This window comes from Manis javanica, chromosome 2 (genome assembly GCF_040802235.1).
Source record: "Manis javanica isolate MJ-LG chromosome 2, MJ_LKY, whole genome shotgun sequence".
NCBI lineage: Eukaryota > Metazoa > Chordata > Mammalia > Pholidota > Manidae > Manis > Manis javanica.
The window spans coordinates 16,519,299-16,543,280 of NC_133157.1; the positions used below are offsets into that span (position 1 = coordinate 16,519,299).

At 45.8% G+C, this 23,982-nt stretch overlaps 1 protein-coding gene across 8 annotated transcripts in view; it reads left to right on the forward strand.

Annotated features, from left to right (window-relative positions):
* Positions 1-23,982, forward strand: part of ASTN2 (astrotactin 2) — an 836,776-nt gene that overhangs the window by 109,942 nt on the left and 702,852 nt on the right. For all 8 annotated transcript variants that reach the window (XM_073225555.1, XM_073225566.1, XM_073225572.1 and 5 more), the window contains exon 2: positions 4,834-5,021. In XM_073225555.1, the coding sequence (XP_073081656.1) occupies positions 4,834-5,021 (188 nt within the window). The remainder of the gene's footprint in view (positions 1-4,833; positions 5,022-23,982) is intronic.

Consider the following 23,982-nt stretch of genomic DNA (forward strand, 5'->3'; position numbering starts at 1 on the left):
TGGGCCTTTGGACCCAGACTGGGACTTAATACCATTGGCTCTCCTTGTTCTCAGGCCTTCGTGTTTGGACAGGGATTACACTACTGGCTTTCTTGAGCCTCGGACAGGTTGTGGGACTTCTCAGCTGCTGTAATCATGTGAGCCAACCCCTCACAATAAGTCCCTTACTGGGTATGTGTAGGGTCCTCTTGGTTCTGTTTCTCTGGAGAACCCTAATAGACTTCCAAAACCTTTGTAAATGTTCCCATCGTTAAACACTTCTCAGTTGCCTTACTGAGTGTGTCTTCTTTGTTCTGATGAGACCCTGACTGGCACAAAGCCATTTGAAGTATTCTCAAGGGATACGATCAAAGTTTATATTAAGGCAACCATTGTAAAGATGAAAATGAGGGCTCGAGTCTGAGATGTGTTTCCCAGGCTCGGCAGAACTGGGTGCACAGAGCTGGCCACCCACAAATGCTGGGAGAGCTAATGTCAAGGATGGTGCAAGTCAATGTCGCTGTCTTTCCCAACTCTGTCCAGGCAGTGAGTTCATCTCACACAGTGTCTGCTGACTTCTCCCCAGTGAGGCAAAGACCATTTGCAAACTCATCAGAAATCCTCTCTGGCCTTCTGCAAATAATCTGCCGGAGGGTCGGCTGGAGCTGTGGAATCAGAAGACGGGTTAGTTAGCCACTTGGGAGATGTTACCAAGATGGTTGGTGATCAGAAGTGCTGCTTATTTTCATAATGACCTTCAGGAATTAAATAAAAATACAATGAGTGCTATAGATTAGGAAGAACAAGCCAATTAAAAGCACAACACGCCTTCGGGAATTTTTATTTCTTTTCCAGGAGGCTGAAAGGCCTCTGTGCCTGCCGAGGCAGGCTGGCGGTCTACCCGGAATCCCTGATGAAGGCTGATCTTCCAGCTTGGCTTTAGAGGGACGGTTGAGGGGATTTGAGTCTGTTGAATATTTCACGAGCTGCAGCCGTAGGGGGAGAACAGCGAAAGGTGGAAAGACAATCGCTGTGTTTCTTTATGATTCCAGTACAGACCCAGACTCCTCAGTGGGGAGGGAGGCAGGCCCGGAGCCGGCCTACCGCCGGAAGGCACGGCACACCACTTCTCCCACTTTAATATCTGCTGTTTCATTTTATATTCATCATGTCAGCATAATCTGCCTTTATGGGAATCGTCTTGGTTCCCGACCAAATGCGTTTAGTCCCCTTTTTGCTTTAAGTTTGATTGTAATTTGACTTGAAGACTTCAATGAAATGTTTATATGGAAGGACTAGGGGAAGAGAAAAGGGAAAATGCAACTGGAAAATCAGTCAGCAGGGACTCTCAAGAGCTGGCCTTGGTTATGTGTTATTTCTGTGGCCTGATTTTAATGGACATAGGAACTGGCTTTCTGAGCAAGTGTACTCCACCGATGCACTACTGCATGCCTAATACAGCGTGCTCTGTCACCAGGCATTCAAAGTCCTTAACCCCGAGTCTGAACAGCACTTCCACCCTGACATACTGCCGCACTCCTGCTCATAGATGCAGCTTCACTGCCCTGAGACCCTCAGCCGCCAGGCCCACCCACCAGCTGGCAAGCTCTGGGAAGAGAGTGCTAGAGAGACTGGACAGAAAGCACTTATGCCCTGAGAAAAGAGAAAGCCTGGTCAGCTTGAGGAACACTTGTGAGTCCTGCAGGGCTGGAGTGCGTGATGTGGGGATGACGGGAGTAGGTGGGTTCAGGATAGAGCACAGCATTCTGGGCCACAGTAAATGGGGAGTGGGTGCATTATGGGCAGTGAGGTGGGAGAGAGGGTGTGGAAGAATTTCTGCTGTTAAAGGACTAGGAGCTTCCTGAAGGCAAGGCTATGTCTCATAACACTCCATATTCTGAGCTACTAAACTGCCTGCAGTTGAGGTCCTCAGTGAAGTGTGTTGAATGAACAAACAAATCCATGAATAAATGAAGGAATGAGCAAACGAATGACCAGGGCCTGCTTCTGCAAAGGCAGTTTTCACTTTGAGGTCTCTTGCCCCTCCTCCCCACCCCAAAGGCCATCTCTTTTCTTTGTAATAGAGTAAGTCCAGAGCTGTTCTCTGTGATTCAATATTTACTGTGTTTCACACACTTATTATCATTGAGCGTCTGCTGTCTGCTGCCTGGGCAGTCATCGCTGGAGCAAACAAAGAGCTCAGTCTGGTTTGGGTTCACACACTAATTTAGTCAAGGAAAAGGAGATGTTGTAAGATCAGCAGGCACAGTAAGAATTATGCGAACTGGAAATCCACTGGGTCCGGCTGGGTCCAAATTCACCAGTGACCTTAGGCAAGAGTGACTGACTCTCTGCGACCCTCTTTCTCTAATCCGAACGTGGGGAGAACAAGCGTCTTTGTGGTGAGATTTTAGGTCCAGACTGGGGAGAGCTCGAGGAAGGAGCGCAGACTTCAGCGAGCCTCCCTCCGCTTGCTCTGCCTCTGCCTGTATCATCTGTGCTTCCTGGGGGCTTTCTGGTGCCATTCCAGGGACACTCAGCGCAGTAAGTGTCTGCCCAGCTGGAGGCCCATGGGTCTCCCTTCTGGAGCTGCTGAATGAGAGACAGCTATTTCGAGAGGCAGCCCGCAGCCCTGGGTTTCCTGGCCCTCGGGTTCTGGACTTCGAGGCACTGAGAGAATAGTAAGCCAGGTATTGAGCAAGGCCATGTGCCCTAATGTCTTTCCCTTGCCTTGACCCAGCTGCCAGCCTGCCAGAGAAGCTGCTGCCAAGGCCGCGGGTGCTGAGGCTGGGAGGCAAGGGAGAGAGGGAAGTGCGGGGGAGAGACGTGCTTCCCAGCCCGGGCACCCAGCCGGCCTCCTCCCCCAGTTTTCCAGAGTGAGCTCTTGGGGTCCTTTGGGGCCTACGTTCCAAGAGCCAATGAACCTTGCGATTCTCTCCAGCCCTGATCGATTCTTGGGGCAGCGAGGGAAGCCCGAGCAAGCTTCCATTTGGACTAATAACTTTCATTGTTCTGGCTACTCTGTCTTTTACTTGGAATGAGGCAGGAGGCCGTTGAGGGTTTCGCGCCGAGGAGCGGTGTGAGCTAACTTAGGCTGTGGCCCAGGTCCTCTGGCTTCTGGTTGAGAATGAAGAGACGAGGCAAGGGTGGCAGAAGAGAGTCATGTTCGGAAGCCCTTCCAGTGAGTCAGGCAAGAGAGGGTGGTGCCCGGGCCGAGGCGATTGCAGTAGGGGAGCTGGGAAGGGATGCATTTTTTGGGTGGCTTTTAAAGGATTTCCTCATGGTCTAGATGAGGAGTGGGAGGGAAAGCAAGCAGTCAAGGATGTCTCAAGGATTTTCTCAGAGCAGCTGAGAGGCAAATTAGATCCTGTCCCTATTACTAATAATAATGATAATAAATATTAATACCTGACTTTTTGAAAGCACTTATCAAATGCCAGATGCTCTCTCTTTCCCTAAGGACTGTTGATTGGGAACCTCAAGGAGTTAGAATCTATTGGGAATGGACGATACAAGAATAATTCAGTAGAATTTGGTGAGCAAATATCATCACTTCAGGGTGATCCTTTGTCATTCATCGTCACCAGATGTGATGGGGGCTGCAGCGGGGCACGGGGAGAGCTGACTGGGTGAGATATCTATCAGTCCTAACATTCCTTGTCAAGCGTGTGTGTGCATGTGTGTGTGTGCATGCACACGTGTGTACATGAGGTCTTTGGGGACTCTCAAAATACTGCCTCTGAATCAGCTCTGTGTCTTGGGAAGAGGGTCCAAAGTTCCAGACCTCAGGCATTAAGGCTACTTGTCCACTGATGGGTTGCCTGTCTCCTGTCACAGCTCTCCCTCATTGAAGACCTGATTATTCCCCTTTCTTCACAAGACACACTGATGGTCCTTATTATTCTGGGACATTTCCAGGGACACAATCATTTAGTAGATAGCACTGTGGAAAGATCATATGATCCCAGTGGAAGGACAGTTTTGGTAGCTAATGCTATCACGCTTCTTAGTTAATAAGAGACTGTGTTGCTATGATCATGTTGAATGAAAGTACTATGAAAATGATAATGTTTTTTAAGTATCTGCAGAGGGAAAAACAGCACAGAGGTTAGAGTTAAGAACTTTGAGTCAGGTGACTTTGCATCTTGCTAGAAAACCCTCCTTCCCTTTGTTTATATAAGCACATCAGAATGGGGCAGTGGTTTTCCAAGTATTTTTGAGCCATGGAAACCTTTGTGCCAACATTCCTTTGCTTGGGAGTGCAGTGCACACTAGAAAACAATGGAGCTGCTCTGACCAGAGCAGGAAGAATAGGTTCAGAACAATCCCTTTGTAGAGCCCCTTTCTTATAAAGGATGATCCCCAGGTACCTCCTGGGCCGGGTGTTCTCACGGTCTTCCCAGCTTTGAGGTTCTGCAGTTGTGCCACGGGCACTTCATCTCAGTGTCTGAGAAATTCGCACTCTGAATGCCCACTCTTCTCATAGATGTACACCTTCTTCCAGTTCCATGGCCTCCAAAGAATGTAGGCACTGCCCCCTCTTGCCTAGTGTGATTCTGCTGTGGGAGTAGAATGAATTGCCTTACATCCCATGGTGATATACAATAGGGCCCCAGACAGATCTGGGTTCAAGTCCTGCCTCTGTCACTCTGTTGCTTGGGGAGAATCTTGGCCACAGTGGACCTGTCTCTAAATGGAAGTGATGATCTCTGGCTCATAGGTTTGGTGTAGGGGAAGGCATCCTGGTACAAAGAAGGTGCCTTCTGAGCTGCTGAATGTGTGTGCTTCCTTCCCTCCCTGGAGCACCCAGGCCAGGCATGCAGCTCACCCAGCTCCTTGGGTCTTGTCTTGCAGAGATGTCTGGCACGGCGGCGGACATCTCGCTGGTGCACTGGAGACAGCAGTGGCTGGAGAATGGCACCTTGTACTTCCACGTCTCCATGAGCAGTGCCGGGCAGCTGGCCCAGGCCACCGCCCCTACACTCCAGGAGCCCTCGGAGATTGTAGAGGAGCAGATGCACATACTCCACATTTCTGTGATGGTGAGTGAGTGGGAACACCATAGGGGCCCCCAGGGGTGGGAGGTCAAGATGGGGAGATTATGGAGGGAGAAAGGGAATTGCTAGCAGAGGGAGGGAAAGAACTGGCCAAGTGCAAGAGGTTAGAATGATAGACAGAAGGTCAGATGTAGTCCGTGAGGGCACATGAACTGATGCACCCACATCCATCATCTGTCAGCTGTGACAAACTAATTATACTTTGGAAAAGAAAATAAAGGGTCTCCAACTCTTCGGCCTTTTGACCGACATCGCTGGGAATAGCTGTTTAACGTCTGTCATGTGCTTGGTCTGCTTTGCTGAGGGCTGAGATTCACTGCCCCGGAATGCACTGGCCTTTCCAAGAGTGACTGAACAAAATTAGAACAAAACAGCAATATGGCTGCCCTTTCCCAGGTGTCCTTGATGTACAGGTGTTTCAACCCTCAGAACACCCCCTGCAGTATTGACAGTGCACAGTGGCCCTTGCAGCTGGGCTGGCTGTGGCCAGAGCCACACACACAGAAGCCCAAGTTACCCTCACAGTATAGTTGTGAGTGCTGAGTTAGCACCTAACCCAAGGACACGCAGCTAGTAATAGATGGCGCTCCTCTGGGCATTTGAACCCAGTGTGTCTGGCTACAAAGCCTGACATGTCATCTACACTCTGTTTCTCTCAGTGAAAGAATTTATTGATTATCTCCCATGTATCAGGCACTCTGCTGGGCCCATTTATGGACATTATGTCATTGCATTCTTGCCAATAATGCATGAAGTCAGACATGTCACCTCCCTATTAGAGGTGAAGTTATGGGCACAGAGTGCGGTGGCCTTCCATCTCTTGGCCACGTGATTTGGAATTCCTTGAGTCTGCTGCATCCTCGGAGTAGGCAGCTGAACTCACTTTGACTAAATGTTAGTCATTTAAATGTTAGTCTAAAGTGTATGTAAGCTCACAGTAATGGTTTCTTTAAAAAGCTGTGTTTAGTAACTTCGCATGGTAGACGGGGAAAAGAAACAAGCTAAGTTTGCAGAATGTACAGAATCTAATTGGCTTGAGAGGAGATCAGATAATAGCTGCTACTGACATCCCCCTAGAGCTTCTTTTTTTCTCAGGCCATGTTTGTTTACCTTATTTTCTTCTTTTCTCTTTAGAATAGATCTGCCAGATGCATGAGGGTAGGAAATGTTACTTCCAACATATGTGTAAGAAAGGTATGGCTCAGAGAGGTGAAGTGGTTGGCATAAGGCCACTCAGTAAAGGGCTACCACCCACCCTTTCATGTCTTCCTTCCATTCAGTAGTCAACATTTATTGAGAGTCAATGAGGGAGAAGATCTTTGCTTTTGATCTCTGCTCTCCTGTTTCCTCTTCAACTACCCCTGCACATTAGACATTCAGATCAGGGCTGACTAAGAGCTTGGAAGTTTTCTCTTTTTGGAAAAACACACACACACAGACACACCCGAGCCAGACAGCAGTGTTAATTTTGGACCAAACACATGCTCATCACATGGAGGAACAAATCAAGGCCTTTGTGTTATTCATGGAATGAGCATGGTAGACTTTTCCCATATAAATATATGGCGACTGGTGCAGCCACATGCAAAGCCCAGTGGGGGCCTGCGTGCTCACTTTGTGGTGCAAGTTTGTAAGCACCATCTCAGGGTACTTGCTTAATTCCTCATGGGGCAGGGGGCACCATCTGCCATTTGAAAGGCTTGAGGGAGCTTGACTGCTCTTCTTTGAATGTTTGAGAGTCAGACTTGGTTTTGACTAGTATTTATTAAGCATTTTCTGTGTTTCAGCACGGCATTGACTTAAATGCATCCTTACCGTGCCCCAGTAACCTAGACAGCATTATCTCAATTATAAATGAGTCCTGGGTGGGCTTTCTCTGCCTCCAGGTTCTGGGTTAATCCCACTACGTCAGACTCTCTCCCCAAGGATGGTAGGTCATCCTCAACTTTCTCTGCTGCCTGGGGAATTCAGCCGAAACAGGATTTTTACTAAGATCCAGATTAATCTGAAAACCCCTATAATTAAGGATGTGGCTGGCAGAGTAGGCACACTCCACACCCTCCCTGTTCACGGCAAAATTGGCCCAAGGCTACCACTGTGTGGTCCTGCCCCTTTGAGGGTCTTTTCCCCCTGTAGGGCTCCAAAGCCTGGGTCTTTCCAGTCTTCACCTTACCCCCAGGAGACAGTCAAGTTCAGGAAATTTTGAACCTCAAGGTGTTCATGATGGCAGCCCTGCCTCTCCAGCTGCGGTGAACCTCAGAGAACATTGCCCTCTGTCTAGAGGGCCATTGATGGGGAGGTCATAAACATAGCCCAGAACCCAAGTGCCTGCGTGGAAAGTCCCCCTGTGCCACCTACCACGCTGGGTGATCTTGGACAAAGTATTTAATCCCTCTGTGCCTTGCTTCAGTCAAATAAATGAGGGTTCATACTAATACTTACTGCGTAGGTATACCACGTATCAGAAGAGCATGGCACCTAAGACCATTAGCTTTCATTTGTAGGGGCACTTCAGTTGAAAAGTTCAAGATACGCTGATAGAGTATACCCTTTCATTCCATAAATGGATAAACTGAGCTCCAAATACAAGCTGAAAGTTGTCCAGGATTCCCCAGCCAGTTGGCGAGGTTGGCCTGAAGGACAAGCCTCTGTAGCTCAGCTCAGCTTCTTTCCTTGCCACTGTGGCCACAGATGATTACCAAGAGCAAAAAAGAGTGTTTGCTTCCCCTTCCCCCACAAGCAGTCATTCAAAATGTCATTAGCGGTGCCTGGGATCTGTCTTCCCATTTCACAGATGAGAAATCTGAGACTCAGTGAGTTTAACTGACTTTCCTAAGGCTACGAGGCTAATGAGAAAGCGATTCTGGGATCAGGCTTTTCCCAGGTATCTGAAGTCATGTCCCATGGTTGCTCACGACACCACGGCTCCCACTGTCAAATTTCACATTGTTTTCATCTTTGGTGAAGATCCGAATGATCCAGTCAACTGCCAAAGAAATCTGGAAGCCAGGGTCAATGTTCTCCATCTGCTTTTCGCAGGACAAACATCCTGTGCCCCCATGCAGGGCAGCCAGCTCCATCTCAGCCACTGGAAGCGGTAACAATCCATGGCTCATGGAGTGGAACTAGCATGTTCTTCTGGGCTTGTTAAATCCTGAGTTGAACATCAGTTTTGTCCCAGAAGGCTGCATCATCTGACTGTTAATATCCCCAGGGTCATGCAACAAAGAGGTACTCCGTGAACCCTGGGCCAGAAAAAGGGAGTGGAGGGTCATCTCATCTAGTCTGCTGCCCCAGCTTCTGCTACTCTGAGCAGTCCTGTGCCTGCCTCAGTCACACAGGTGGTGTGATGCAGACAAGAGAGAAGAGGTTTGCTTGGAATTCAGTCTCTCTTGCTTCCTGTTTCCACGCAGTTTTACTCAGAGCAAGTCCCGTCACCTCTCTGAACCTGTTTCTTTATCTATGAAACAAAACCTATCATACCTGTCTCAGAGGTTTAGGGAAGAGGGGAAGAAATATGTAAATAGTAACTAATACCCAGCCTGGTGCACCGTGGATACGCAGTAACAGTGGATATTAGTATTACAGTCGGCAGCAATATTTACAGGACTCTAGGAGCAAGAAGGCATGGGTTTAGTCTTATTTTTGCTACTATTTTGCTATCAGACCTAGAGAAATAATCATCAAACCTGACATTTATTATTTATTATATGTCAGGTAGTATCCCAGAAATTGTTTCACATGCATTATTACATTTAGTCCTGACTCAAATCTAAAGGTGTATACTAGTATTTCACAGATGAGGAACTTGAGATGTTAATAAAATCAACAGCTGTCAGTGTGACATGGGCTCACAAAGGTTAAATGATAAGACCAATATTTCACTCCATATTGGCTGATCCAGAACCTCTGTCTGCAATCCGTATAGTAGACCACCATTTCGCCACTGCATCAGTTGCTGCTTAAATGATAAGGCATTATGGGCAAATTCAAACAGACTCCCTCTTGATGTGGAGTCTATGGGTCTATTAAGGGGGGTTATGACTTGGAAGTCAACTCCAAGGTTGAACAGTCTCTCTGCTGCTAGCTTTATGACCTTAGTCAAATCAATATCATCATCTGTAAAACTGGGTAATATTTCCCGACTCTTCAAGTTTTTCCAAGTAATGAATGAAGCTATGCATACCAGTCCCCTGCACCATGAAGATAATGGCAACCACTGTGGAGGGCTGTCTGTATGCCAAGCATACTCTAAGCACACATATGATTTCATTTAACTGTTCTGGTTTATAGTACCTATCTCATGTACAGAGGAGGAACCTGGAGTTGCTTAGGTTTTACAACTTGCTCAAGTTCACATCGCCGATGAGCACCAAGCTGAGAGCCCAACTCCAGCCTGTGTGTATTGAGAGCCTGTGCTCTTGGGCATGATTCTGCATGGTGCAGTGGCTGACATTCAGTAAGTGTTCACAAGTGGGAGCTGTTATTAAAATGTTAGCTTAGCGACAGACTTTGGTGACAGTGTGTTTTAAGAAAGGGGATGAAAGGAAATGTTTGGCGTGATATGGAAGAAAAGAAGACCTTTGAGAACACGTTTCTTTTAAAAGGACCATCCCACAGAAAATGCTACAGATTTACATAGGTGGGCCCCAAGGAAGGAGGGTGACAAGGGACCAACATTCCTGTCCACAGCAAGACAAACGGGTTTGATCTACCAGGCAATGGAGTGGACTGAGTTGGGGGACAGTGAGTTCCCTGTTTCTGGGGTATGCAAGCAAAGACTCTATTTATCAGGATTTTGAGAGAAATAATAGTTAAATTAGATGACTATTGTAAGTCCTTCCAACATAGAAGATCTATGATTCTATGTCATAATCACATATAGAAAAATACTTTGAGGATTATAAAGCACCACATAAATCTAAGAAATTATTATTACCATTCTCAACACTTTGTTTAAAGGATCTGTGTAATATGGGCATAATACATTTTAAAACTTTCTGTGAAAATGGCTTTAGGTCATTTCCCTAACCATTGCATTTATTCGTTCAGAGAGTATCATGCATTCCATAGTTCACTGCTTTAATCACTCAATCATGCAATGGTTTACTTGCTTACTAAACTTAACAATGCAAATCCTATCTGCAAGAAAAAAAGAAAATTAAAAGCTTTTAAAAAAATCAACCCCAAGCTAAGAATGAGTCAGCCTTATGAGATCTGACTACTAAAAGTGGTCCTACATTTTAAATTGTATTAATGAAAGAGTAGTTTTCTGAACAGCTAGTTTTGAAGGGTCTAGGTGAGATTTGAAATACTGTGTTCATACCTGTGGGGATTACATGTTAAGAGAAACAATAACCAACTAGAAATGTTAGGAGAAAATAGTCAAGCCAGTGATGAATCTTAAAAATAAGAATGCTAGTAAGGATTGTTTTAATGCTTAGTATATGTTATAGTAATTGACATGTATTTAACTAATTTAATTCTTACAATAATCCTAGTTCAACAGATTATTGTAATTACTTCTGTTCTACTTCCGAGAAAATGTAGGTGTGGAGAATGTAATGTGCAGGAACTGTGGGCTGGGGTCCCCAAATTTCATCTCCTAGGCCTCTGACTGACTGACTGGCCCTGTGACCTGGCATGTCTCTTCCCTCTGCTTCCACTGCCTCCACTGCAATGGGCTGAGGATGGAGGTATCTGCCTCAGGTGCCTTTGGGGGGCAGCTGCATGTACGCTAGAACCTGACGGGTAGCAGGTCTGCATAACTGTTAGGACTCTGCTAATCATTAATATACGAGTTTCCTGCAGCAGCCGTGATGAAGCACCTCAAACCGAGCAATGTAGCCAACAGAAATTCCTGTCCCACAGTTCTGGAGGCTGGAGGTCTGAGAGCAGGGGGATGGCAGGGGCCTTCTCTTTCTGAAGGTGCTAGGGAAAGTTCTGCCCGAGACCTCTCCCCTCGCTGCTGGGCTCTCCTTGGCTTCTGACAGCGTACCTCCAGTCTTCACATGGCAGTCTCTGTGCATGTCTGACTCGGTGCCCACATTTTCTGCTCTTTATGAGGGCGCCAGTTATATTGGTTTGGGACCCACCCTAATAATTGTAACTTGATTACCTCTTTAAAGACCCAATCTCCGGATAAGACCCCATTCTGAAATACTGGGGATTAGAAGCCCTGACATGTTTTTTAGTGGGGGACATGATTTAACTGATAACAGATAGTCCTGTTGTGATATTTTTGAAGGATGCCCAGGAAAACCAGGACAGGAGAAGCCAAGCCATTACAGACTACAGGTCCCAACAGCCTTGCAGACAGAAGACAGACGAGTGGGGGGGAGACATCCTAAGACATATTATTTTAGAAGAGAAGGCAGCAAAAGTCTAGTGGTACGAAAACCATGTGATACACATAGCATAAAAAGCCATGGCCTGGGACTCAGGTGTCCCCTTCCTGTCACTGATGTGTTCCATGATCTTTGTAGGTCCTGGATCTTAGCCCAAAGATACCCATCTGTAAACTGAGATCATCAAGCTTTTATCAGTTGCAAGACATGATGAAGTTTGGCAATAAAATATCCCAAGTACATTTTTATGTAAGTGGGCCATACGACATGAATCCCATTTACTTCTCTCCTTTTTTTTCCCAGAAAGCAGAGTTTTTAAAATCATTAATACATCTTTTAAATAAAAAAGAATCACATGAACTTGTAGCTCAACCTTGACTTTCCTCAACAATAAGGATTCACTAAATGCCTGCAAGGTTCTAGCCAGGCTGATGGGAAAACTTGGAGAACAAGCCATGGCTTCTGCTAAAGGAAACATGGCTTGTCTCCCACAACACAGGGATGTGGCAAAGGATAGGATGGGCATGGAGTTCGGTTTCAAGGGCCCTAAGTTCAAACTCACCTCACTGCAGCTACGGAGATTGGGATATATCTTTCCCCCTCTGAGCTCCCTGTTTGGTCACTTACAAAGTAGAAATAAAATTGTAATCATAACTGAGATAATGAACAAGAGAGCATTTGACTGGGTTTTTCCCAAATGCAATGGAACTATAAAATATGGTGGGAGTGCTGGAGCGGAGAGCACTTTAGACTTTGCCGATTCCTGTAGATCCTGTAGATGAGCAAGCTTCTGCTTATTTAGTCTACAGACCCGTCGCTCTGAACCTCAGTGACTGACCAACTCACTTCTCCCTCCAGTTCATGCTGACAGCTGCAGTCGCTGTGGCTGAGCTCTGTGTGTCTCCCATTTCTGGAAGTTTGGCTGAAGTGATGCCCCAGTCTAAGATATTTGTGTTTTTTTGTGGCAGAGGAAATGAGCAAAAGAACTGGCAGAAACCTAAAATATTTCTTAAAGTTAATCCTCAGATGTGGGTTTTTTCACATTCTATGGGTCTAAAATACATCATGTGGCCAAGCCCAAAGCCACAGGCAGGGGCATGCAATCCTGTACCCAGGACAGAGAATGGACATGTGGACAATTACAAACAGCAATAGACTATATGCCAACTTCATTTTACAGGTGGAGAATAAGAGGCCAGAAAATGGTTGTCCACCATTCCTGCCTCATTCTTTTCTACCAACAATCAAGTCCAGATGGAAAAAGGCATCCTGGAGATAGCAGTGGGCACCATAGGAAGGGGGCCTGAAGGCTGTTTCTTTGGTCCTCTGGCCAAAGAAATGCAGGATGAAAATGTATACAAGATTAAAAGCATCTGCATAATGTGAGACAGGGAGACAAAGAGAAACGCAGACAGGAAAAATAGATATCCACCAATATTTATTGAGCTACTGTTCTATACTAGGTATATAGAAACTACCAGAGACAGAAAGATATAAAGGAAATTGAGAAAAAAAAGAGAAACCAGGGACAATGAGAGAGAGGTAGAAAAACACAGGGAAATTGTCAGGAATAGACAGGAAAGGATTTAGCAGTAAAAGCAGAGGTAGGGAAAGAGGAAACAGGATTTTAAAAAATGGAGGAAGGAAGCCACCAGAAGGAAGTAAACAGGGAAAGAAAAACAGAGACGTGAGCAGGAAAGAGTGGTAGAACTGCACAAGCGAGGAGGGAGCTGGGCAGGGAGTCAGGAGCAGATGTGCAGCCGGCACCCAGCAGAGACAAGGGTGGGGCCAGGCACTGTGGGTCTGAGAAGAGGCAGCAGAGGGAAAGGTGGACAGGGCACAGTGCCCAGTCCTGGAGAAGAGAAGGGGGAGGGGAGAACAAAGTGGGGAGGGACCAGACAGGTTGGCAGAAGAGTCAAGGGGAATGTCCCCTCGGAGGCCATTTCCCATCCCTCTGCTACAGCTTCTTGTTGCAAATTTTACTTTTCCTTCAAGAACCTGGGGCCTTTGTATGATATTCCGGCAACACAGAATGAATGAGTGTGGTGTGTGCACGTGTGTGGTGGGGAATTCCAGCTGCTTGCTCCCCTTCCATGTGCCCTGAGTTGGCCCACAATAAAAATGGGAGGTGAGCTTAGCTTTGGAGCTCCCACCTTCCCTCTTGGTGGAAATAACGTGGGTCTGGAGACAGACAGATGTGGGTTCAAATCGTGACTCTTTCCCTTATTGCTGTTTGTCCTTAGGCATGTTCCTGAACTTCTGTTTCTTACTTTCTCCTGAATTTTCAGTGAAACTGTGGATCCCTCATTCCTGCAGCTGAGGGGAGAAATAAAGACATGTGAAATGTCATAGAACAGTGCTCAGAGCAGGTCCCTTTTCCTTCTGCATTTTAAAATACTTGCTCCCAATTCACCATTATGCTTGGCCTTCACAAACATTCTTTGAGCTAAGTTGGGCAGGAGTTACTAAGAATATCAACTCTAAATACCGATACAAATAATGGACTAAATAAATAAATGGGACAGAGGAGATAGCTCCTCCTTACAGTAGAATCCCAATTAATAAATGTACAGGGAAAGAGGGAAATAGAAAATCACCATTAGACAGTCGCCACTGTAATAATTACTGCCAACAAGACCCACCGATCTATGCTAAAATTAATGGGGGAAACTTTGAGAAGCAGCAGGCTATTTGCAAAGTCTACCGGTGTCACCTCCTAAGATATTAATTACAAAAGGAAAATGGTGACTTTTCAGGGGAGAATCTGCTAGATACTACTTGTTTTAGTTGTCTAGGTCTTAAAACAACACACATGTATTCTCTTACAGTTTTGGAGAAGTAAGCTCTCAGTAGGGCTGTGATCTACAGTCCCAGAGGTAATCTGTTCCTCGCCTCCTCCCGTTTATGGTGACTCTGGGCGCTCCCTGGCTTGTGGTGGCATAACTCTAATTTGTGCCTTTGTCTTCATATCCCCTTCTCCTCTGTGTCCTCTTACCTGCATGTATCTCATAAGGACAAGTGCCACTGGATTTAGGACTCCCCTGGATAATTCAGGATGGTCTCCTCCTTGCAAGATCTTTCACTTAATTACAATTGCACAGACCCTTGTTTTCCAGATGCAGTCACATTCCTGGGCTTTGGGGTTAGGAGATGGACATATCTTTTTGGGGTCCATCATTCAGCCTCTACATCACTTGAACCAAGTGCTCAAGGCTAACATCACCAGGAATAAGACACATCCACACCAAGAATCCCGAGAGGAGGCTCAGAGGACACAATGCTGATTCTGCGGCATACCTGCCAAAAGCCGGTAACCGCATTCTAATGAAAAGATAGCATCAGACAAACCCGAAGTGAGGGAATTCTGCAAGAAAACGGCCCAGCACTCTTCAACAGCATCAAGATCATGAAAGACAAGGAAGACAGGGATTGTCACAGATCAGAGAAGACAAGGGAGACAGGAAAATGAACAGCTGTGGGGGATCCTGGACAAGAAAAAGAAAACATTAATGGAAAACCTGGGGAAATTTGAATAAGGTCTGTGGTTTAGTTAATGGTATTATGTCCTGGTTTTGATTCTCCCCCTGGTAGTGATCATTCTGTTTTGTGAGGTGTTCACTTTGGCAGAACCCTCTGTACTATATAACTTCTTGTGAGTCTATAATTATTTCAAAATAAGAGAGTTATAGAGAAAAGAGGAGTATCAGCATAGAATCCTGGCCCCACCACTTAACTTAGAGTGTGACATTGGTCAGGTTACGTCTCTGCCTCAGTTTCCTCCATGAGAATGGTGATAATACTACTTTCTATCTCATGGAATTAACATCAGGAAACATGAAAACCACACAAATGCTGTGTCCTCAAATGTCATTAATATCACTGCTGTTATGTTTCTGATTTCACAAATGATAAAATCAAGGCCTAGGAAATTAAGACAGCTATTGTCTAAGATCTCATAGCCAGTGCCTGAGCCCAGAATGAAACTTAGGTTTCTGATTCCAGGTGATGTCTCTATAGTATTTCTTTTCTTATGGGGCCTAGAATGAGTGAAGACCTTTTAGGAGCTCATCTCCATAATCCAGTAATTACTCACCTCTGTGTGTTGAGACAGGCCTGACCCTGGACTGTGGAAGGAAGACAGAGCTGCCTTCCCATCTAGATCTCAAGATGAGGTGTGTGTGTGAGTGTGTGCGTGCACCCCACTGAACCACACTTCCTAACCCTTCCCCAGCTATCACTCAGCAGAATGCCTCTCTCTACATGCTACGGGGACCATAAACTTGTAGGTTCAGCACGACCGTATTTCACTCCATTGCGGTACTCATCCTGTCTGTACGCCCACCAACACACTGGAACAATTACCCAATTCAAACTTCTGCTGCTAATGTTCCCCAGCTCAAGGGCGTCTTTAATAGCAAAATAATACTTGTTTTTTCTTCCTTCCCTCTCTGTTTTCTCCTAATCTCTCCCCAATGAGACATAACATTAATTACAGCAGTTAACAGAAATTCTGTCTCCATTACCGCCTGCCACCTTCTCCATCTTGGCTTCCGCCTCTGAAATTTCTCTCCTGAATGAAGTGAGGGGGAGGTTTATGCATATGTGTGATTGTATTTACTTACCTTTTCTCTGTCTACCTCCTTTGTGCTGAATTTTAAGTCAGGCAGAATCAATATTGTCAGTGGGGGGGAGTGTGTGAGTGTGAATGTGTGTGTGCTGTTTGTGCATGTCTGCTTCGTAATCCAGCTGTCATTTCGGGCTAATTGTGTTGTTTCCTCTTGTGTGGAAGGAAATCTTATCTGTTTTGGATTAAAATTCAATGAAGGTCATAGCGGCTGGAAAACTTACCAGACTGCTGCAATTAATGTTCATTTGGCTTTGATAAATTGGAGCGTTCCCCTCAATGGGACTGGAGTGGATTTCAGAAGCAATAATTCTTCCATTAACTCAATGATTCCGCCTGCGATAGAGGACCTTGTCCTGCTTCTGTTTGTCATCTGTCACTTGGAGGAGCTGGGCATATGTTGGAGATGATTTATCATGATTGAAGCGCCTGCTTGTACCAAAGCATTTAAAACCACCAATTATTTTTGCCCCCTGTAAATGGCTCGATTAAACAAAATGTGAGGTTGGAATTAAGGTAGAACATGTTTTTTTGTGTGCTCCTGTTTCCACTCCTGAGTTCCCATAGTCGTGGGGTTATACACGTTCCTTTGTAGGACTAGATGAGAATGAATTTGTCATAGGAATAATATTGGACACTTACCACATGCCAGGGAATAGACTGGAGTTGTATGGGCATTATTTTACTTAATTCTTAAAACACTTCTTTAGAATGGTCCATAGATGATAAGCATTTCATCCAACATAAGCAACCAGGACTGGAAACCAAGTGTCTTGATTCTCATGCAGTTGCATTTAGATTTTTTTTAAATTGCTTCATATGAAATCTACTATTTACTGCAGGTATGTTAACAGGTGTGGAGCAAGATCTCTCTCCCGCATAAGAATCCCCTTGGGTGTTTGTTTAAAAGGCAGTTTCCTGGGCCTTGTCTCAAGTCCACCAGATCTGAAGTGTGAGATTCTGGAGCATCTGTGCTGGGGCGAACGCCTCTGGCCACTGTGTCTGCACGTAGCAAAGGTGGAGAGTCACTAACCACAGCTTGTTGAGACCAGCAGTGGGGAAGTCACAGCCTCCACCCACAAATTTTTTAAATGATTGAATGCTCACAAAACCCTGCCAGGGAGGCCTTGTGTCTCCATCTTACGGACTGCAATGTTCAGGTATTTATCCAGGAAAGTGGCCTTGCCCAAGGTCCCACAGCAAGGAAGAGGCTGAGCTGGGATCTAGACGCTGCATTTGTCTTATAGGCCATGATGCTCCTGCTCTTACTTAGCAACCCCATCTCGGCTGCTCCTGTCCTTGTCCCTCCATGTCCCCAGCCCTCCTTTCCTCCTCTAACATCCTGCAGGGGCATAAGCAAGAGTGGTCTGGGCTTTCCCTGTGGATACCCTCTTCAGTTCCTGTTGTATTACAGTCCTTTTGTATCCTGATAGCCCCCTAATGAGGCATCTAGAGACCTGCCCTGTCTTGGCCTTCCTTAATAAGGAGTGAAATATGTCGGTGACTGTGCCAGGGGCTTTGTTTAGATGCTTCACAGAGGCACCAGAGGCCTTCTAGGGGGAGATGTGGGGCGGCTCTCCACTCCCTTCATTGCGGATGATCTCAGGTAAAGGATGCTCACCTTCAGGGCAGATCTGCCACCATTGTAGTAATTACAGCAGCAGGGCTGAGGGGAGAGGAGAATCAGCTGGACCTGGATCTGTCAACGTTTTGCTAACTGTGTGATCTTGGGCTAGCTACTCGCCTTCTCTGAGCCTTGATTGTCTCACATGTAAAATGGGTGTAACAATGGTACCTCCTGCAATAAAATCATAGCCAGGAAGGGAAGCATCCATGTTAAGTGCAAGACTGGTATCTGACAAATAGAAATGCCTCAATAAAGTATACCTATTCTTAAAGTTTAAATACTGTTGCACCAACATGAATAGACTATGTTCCCATTTAACATCTCATTAAAACCTCCCAACAATATGTTAAGTTAGTGTTCTTATTAACATCCTTTCATAGCAGAGCTGGGTGAGTGTCAGTTAAGGGGCTTGCTTAGAGGCACACAGCTGGCCAGTGCCGGAAAAAGAAGTCCCTGCCAGAAGTGGGTGGGTGGGGCCATTGGTGGGCGCCTGCCTCAAGTCCTGTGGACAGGTCATTAAAGGCTCAGAAGGAAATCTGTGCTGGGCCCTGTGCCTGCCCTTCGTTTTGAGATTCACAGTAACAGGTTTCATGGACTTAATTGTGCCATCCTCCCTAACCATTTTCATTTTGAGGCCCAAACCCTCATTGTGACTGTGTTTGGAGATAGGGCTTGGAGGAAGGTAATTAAGTTAAGTGAAGACACAAGAGTGAGGCCCTAATCCAGGAGAACTAGTGTCTTTATAAGAGGGAGGAACACCTGGGATGCACGTACATCATGGAGCAGCCACACGCAGGCACAGTGTGAAGGCGGCTGCCTGCCGGTCAGGAGGTGGGGCGCACCAGGGACCAGCCCTGCCGGCTCCTTCATCTTGGACTTCAGCCTCCAGAACTGTGAGGAAACAAGTGTCTGTTGTGTAAGCCCCCTGGTGTGTGGGATTCTGTTAGGGTGGCCCGAGCCGACTAACACAGCCGGAAACTGTGGTCAGTGCCTCCCGGACCCCCCGGTGGCTGCGGGAAGCTAAAATCACCTTCTCCTTTTCCTCTGCACTTGTTCCTGGGTCAAGGGGGGGAAGCAGAAGGAGGAAGGAGGTGACCACAGAGCGGAAAGGGGGCAAGATGGAAAATGAAGAAAGAGCAGAGGATAGATTTTTAGAAGGGGAGTTCCTGGTGTGTAGCGGCAGCTCAGTGAACTGTTAGCTGGATGGACTGGGGGATGAAAAGTGGAGGAGCCCATCATGTGTTATAGTTACGGTTGTTAGAGTTTTCATGATACCATAGCACTGGGTGCACATTTGACAGATTCCAGGGAGAGGACCTGTTAACGTCTTCCACTTAAATTTTTTTTTTTTTGCAATAACTGACTGCCTTTCCTATGCCGGCATGATCTTTGTCACACACTACTTCATTAAATGTCACAAGATTCTGCCTGTTCATGGTTATTCCCAGATGAGATGTGTAAGAATATGCCCATTTGATGGATGAGAAAACAGACTATGCAGGGTCACACAAGACCTGGATTCTGAGTCTGCAGCTGATGCTCTCCGCATGAGCATCCTGATTAAGACCCGTGAGACTGGAGAAAGGGCTGACTCACAGGAGGGGCCCCTGCCTTGTTGAAAGTTCTGTTTCTCCACTTACTACCTGTGTGGGCTGTGGGAAGGTGTGCATCCCGTCAGAGCTTCACAGCAGTGGGGTGAGGCCTCAGTGAGGTGACATGGGGAAGGACTTAGTGCCTCACCTGTGGGAAATGCTCCGTACATGGCAGCTGTAGAGTTGTCAAACCTCTCTTCATAGCTGCAATATCCTGTTTTCTGGACTTTAAACTTAGGACAGTAACTCACATCTCACAAGACTGGGCTGAATGAAGTGAGATAACCCAGGCAGAATGCCCAGGATGGTGCCTGCCACTTAATGACGTCCAGTTCCTGACAACTGATCGTCATCACCGGCAGCCTCTGAACACCACCCTGGGAATCTCTCAGGTAAACCAAAGGCCAAGCTGCTGGTTTTGTGGTCCCAGCCCATGGTGCAGGAGGACCAGCAGCCTTGGGAGGGGATGGCTGGGGCCTCAGAGCCACCCCGGGGGCCATCTCCCGCTCCTCAGAAGGTGAAGACATGGCTGGCCTGACCGAGGGGTACAAAGTGAGAAATAAGATTGTGAAGCAGCAACAGCCTCTGTGTCGTCATTTCTGCACCAGGAGGTCAATTGGCTTCATAAACTGCTGCCACCAGAGCGGTCTTTATTTAGGAGTTCATTAGGAGTGGCAAAGAGCCACTGCCCATGCAGATTTCTATCTCTGGAAGTTATAAAAAGCAGAAGTATTTTAAACAAATGCGTTTTGCACCCGTTCCCACTATGGAGAAGGGTACATATCAGAGCAGGGGCATGGGCCTTGAAGAGGAACATCTGAGCCTGCGTGGCCCATTGTGCCCACGTGTATAGCCCCACCCTCTGGCTGCTGCAAGTGTGCATCTCAGTAAAGTTTGGTCTTAAGGGTAGCACGGTCTTCTGAGCCTTTATGGACCAGGAACAGTGAGTGCTTAATGTCCACCCTTTTACCTTTTCTAATCTCCACAACCATCCTGTGAAGAGGCTATTGGTAACTGCCTTTCACATGTGATAAAACCAAGGCTTGGAAGATCTTTGTTAGAAGTGATGGAGCTCAGGCTTGAACTCTGGGTTGTGAGAGTCCGAGGTCTATGCCTTTAGCTTCTGTACTACAGTAGAAACTCCTCACTTTCCTGATAAAATGATCTGAGTATCCATTGAAATGATCTGTTAAAAGCTGAGTGAGGAATTTCAAAGAGCAAATCTTTTAAAACAGAGTTTCTCCTGTGGGGGCCAACAAAGTCCCTTAATGCTTTCATGAATCAACTCTATGTTGATTTAGAAGTTGATCACGCTCAGAGAATGCCTTTCACCTTACCAATAAACGTAATAGTGTAGTTAATAGTAATAGTAGCTAATAACAGTGCTTGACAGTTTTAAGACAATGTTCAAATATCTACTTTTGCATTTTCGTCAAAACCATCCTTGAGTATTTAGGATTGTAGCTATTATTATTAGCCCTAGTTGAATCTTAGAAAGGTTTATCATGTCCAAGAACACACAGTGACTCAATGGTAAAGCCAAACCTACTTTTATCTAATATCCCAGCATCCCCTGGGGTTAATTAAAAGGTTAGGGATGCCCTGAGGTGGCAAATAAGAAAGAGCACATAAAATCATAACATATCAGAGCCACAAGGAAACTATAAGCTTTCTGCTTATAAGACCCTACTTTATACAATGAGAAAACCAGTGCCTAATAAAGGGATCTTGTTCAAACACACACAGCAAGTTAATGTGACATTAAGGATAAAAGATGGGTAAATTTGGGTTTAAATCCCAAATTCCTATTTTATCCTAGTGACTTTGAGCAGGTTAATTAATTGAGCCTTGGTTTTCTCTTCCATAAAAGAGGAAAAAGATTACCGAATGGGATAAGGATTCAGTGGGATGACATCTGTGAGACTGGTGGTGCAATGCATGTCACAGAACATGCGTCCACTTAAGTGACAGTCACCGGGTCAGGGGATAAGGAGGAAAAAACATGGGCTTGTGGCCAGACTTACACTCAAGTTCCTCAATCATTAGCAATGTGACCTTGGAAAAAATCACTGAAATCCTCTTAAATCAGTTTCCTTCTATAAAAATTAGAGTGATTTATATACTCAACACCATTTTGTTTGTTCTGCATATTGAAAATAATCTGTGGTGAAGATCAACCCAGAGCCTTGCACACCATGAACCTCACCTCGCGTGGGTCTCAAGTGTGTTCTGTTCTTCCCAACCCATGCTTTGCTCTCTCAGCTGTCTGTTCTCCAGGCAAACAAAGAAAGCCCATGGCTCCTTCCCTGAAGCACCAGTGTTGACATTTTTCCTTTGGGCGCTGGAGCTAAGAAGCAGTTTGGATTCCAGCCATTTTTATAAAAATCTTCCCAACTTTGTGGAGTGATGTGTCCCCTCCAAGCACAGAGCTAGAGGAAAAAGATGGCATTAAGTGTAATTAAATATGCATGCCTGTGTTTGGGGAATGCATTGGGGGGGATTTGTCTTTAAAGTATCATTCTTGTAGCAAAGACACCTGTTATGCTAATGATGCTGTGTTAGTCTCTCGACTGGGGGCCTGGATGTTTTCTTAGCAGAGCTGCTGTGAATACATTACACCCCATGTCGCACGCGCTCTGTGGTCTAGCATCTTTTGCTTTTTCTCAAATGTAAGCACCTTGGATTCTTAATTTGGCTTCTGTAATGAAGCACATGGCTGGGAGAAATACTTGAGTTAGGCCCCTCATTGGAGAGAATACCTGATGGGAAAAGACTGGAAGAGAAACAAACATTTATTGAGCAATTGCCCTACACCAGGCAGTGTGCTGAATGCAACACTTTGCTCTGCTATTTAATCTTACCCCAGCAACGCCAGGTAGGAATTTGTATTGTTAGTTTATAGATAAATGGAAACCCAGAGAGGCTACAATTTAGTTATTCAGCTAACATTTCTTCAACACCCAGCTGCTGTGTGGTGAGTAGCAGAGCCCTGGAATTGTTGATCTGATCTATAGGGTTTATCAATAGCTCTGACCAGAGGTGGACTTGAAATTGATGCCCCAGAGAAATGAAGCAACTTGTCTAAGGCCACACTGTAGGAACTGGCAGAGCTGGGATTCAAACCGAGATCTTTTGGAGTTTTGTTTTGAGCCCTTTGGAACAAGGAGGCCTGGAGCTTGTTTATTAACTTCTCCAGCTTTCATAGACCATCTCATATGCAGAAGGCACTGTGTTAAGCAGTGCAGGAGGTTCCGAGATGAAGGATCTCATGTCTTTGGGTGGAGGTCTTGAGTCGAGTATTCGGATAAGACAAAGCAGCACTGTGTCAGAGGAGGAAGAGGTCCCTTCCAGCTGGAAGGACCAAGGGAAGGTCCTGGAGGAAGGGAATACTGATCTAGGTCTTAAAACGTGGCATGCATTTGGGCATCAGTCAGTAATGGACCACTTCTGTCTCTTAGTCAAGAAGCCTTGGCAGTGTGTTCTACACTGACTCATTTTTCAAGCAGGATTAGATTCCGATCATCCTATTCAACAGCAGTTCATCTGGTTTTGACGACTCTGTCCCATCCCACAAGGGCTGGAGACTGATCAACACAAGTACACAGACGTGGCTTCTACCCACGGAAAGCTCAGAGGAGATAGGGAAGGGAGTGTCTAAGTCATTTTTAGTGAATTCAGGGAAGACTTCTGGGGGAGGATGATTTCCGTTTAGAAGGGAAGCTTATAAATGATCTATTCCAGTAATTTTCAGAATTTTACACCAGAGACCTTCCATCAACTGGAATGTTATGTCGACCACGAATGTGCTACAGTGCAAAGCAGATCTATTCCAGCTGGAAGTTTGGAGCAGTTGGGGTCGATGTGGGTGGGTAGGCAGGCAGGATTTTTTTTTTTTTGTAGTTGTTCACTCAAAACAGCCAAAGTTATGTCCTAGTGACCATGGCTTGAAAACTACTACACCAACCTGCACCCCCCACAAGGGACAGATGGAGGGACTGTGTCCTCACGGTAGCTCTTATTCAAGGCTGGAATCAGTGAGCAAACTGAAGCCAGGAGCAGCTCTCTGCTCTCCTGTCCAAGGCCTTCTGCAACACCATTGAGAGAAGGGATTGTTGCTTGTTTTTGTGTTTAACTTTCTATTTTGAAATAACATGAGATTTACTGAAGAATGGCAAAGAAAGTACAGAGAATTCCCATACACCCTCCAGCCAGCTTCCCTAATGTCAACATCTTTCTTGACTAGGGTCCATTTGTCAAAACTGAGACATTAACATTGATGTGACCTTGTTAACTAGGCACTTCATTCCCATTTCCCCCATTTTCCTGCTGATGTCCTTTACTGTCCTGTCTCCTTAATCTCTTCCTATGCAGGCTTTCCCTGCTTTTCACCTTGACATTTTTTAAGAGTATTTGTCAGGTATTTTGCTGGAGGTCCCTCAACTTTGGATGGCCCGATGCTTTGTTATAATTAGATTGGGATTATATATAGATATGGAGGAAGAAGCGCACAAAAGCAAATTGCCCTTCTTGCCACATCATATCAGGAGGTACATTACGCCACTAGGATTTAGCACGGGCCATGGTTACCTTCTTCAACCTGTTTCAGGGGGTTTCCACTGGGTTTTCCCCCACTCTGAAGTTCCTGTTTTTCTCTTTATATTCTTTATTATTAGAAGCAAGTTAGAAGTCCAGTACACATAAGCAGAGGGGAATTAAGATCTACCTCCTGCAGGGAGGTGTGTTAAAGAATGTGTGG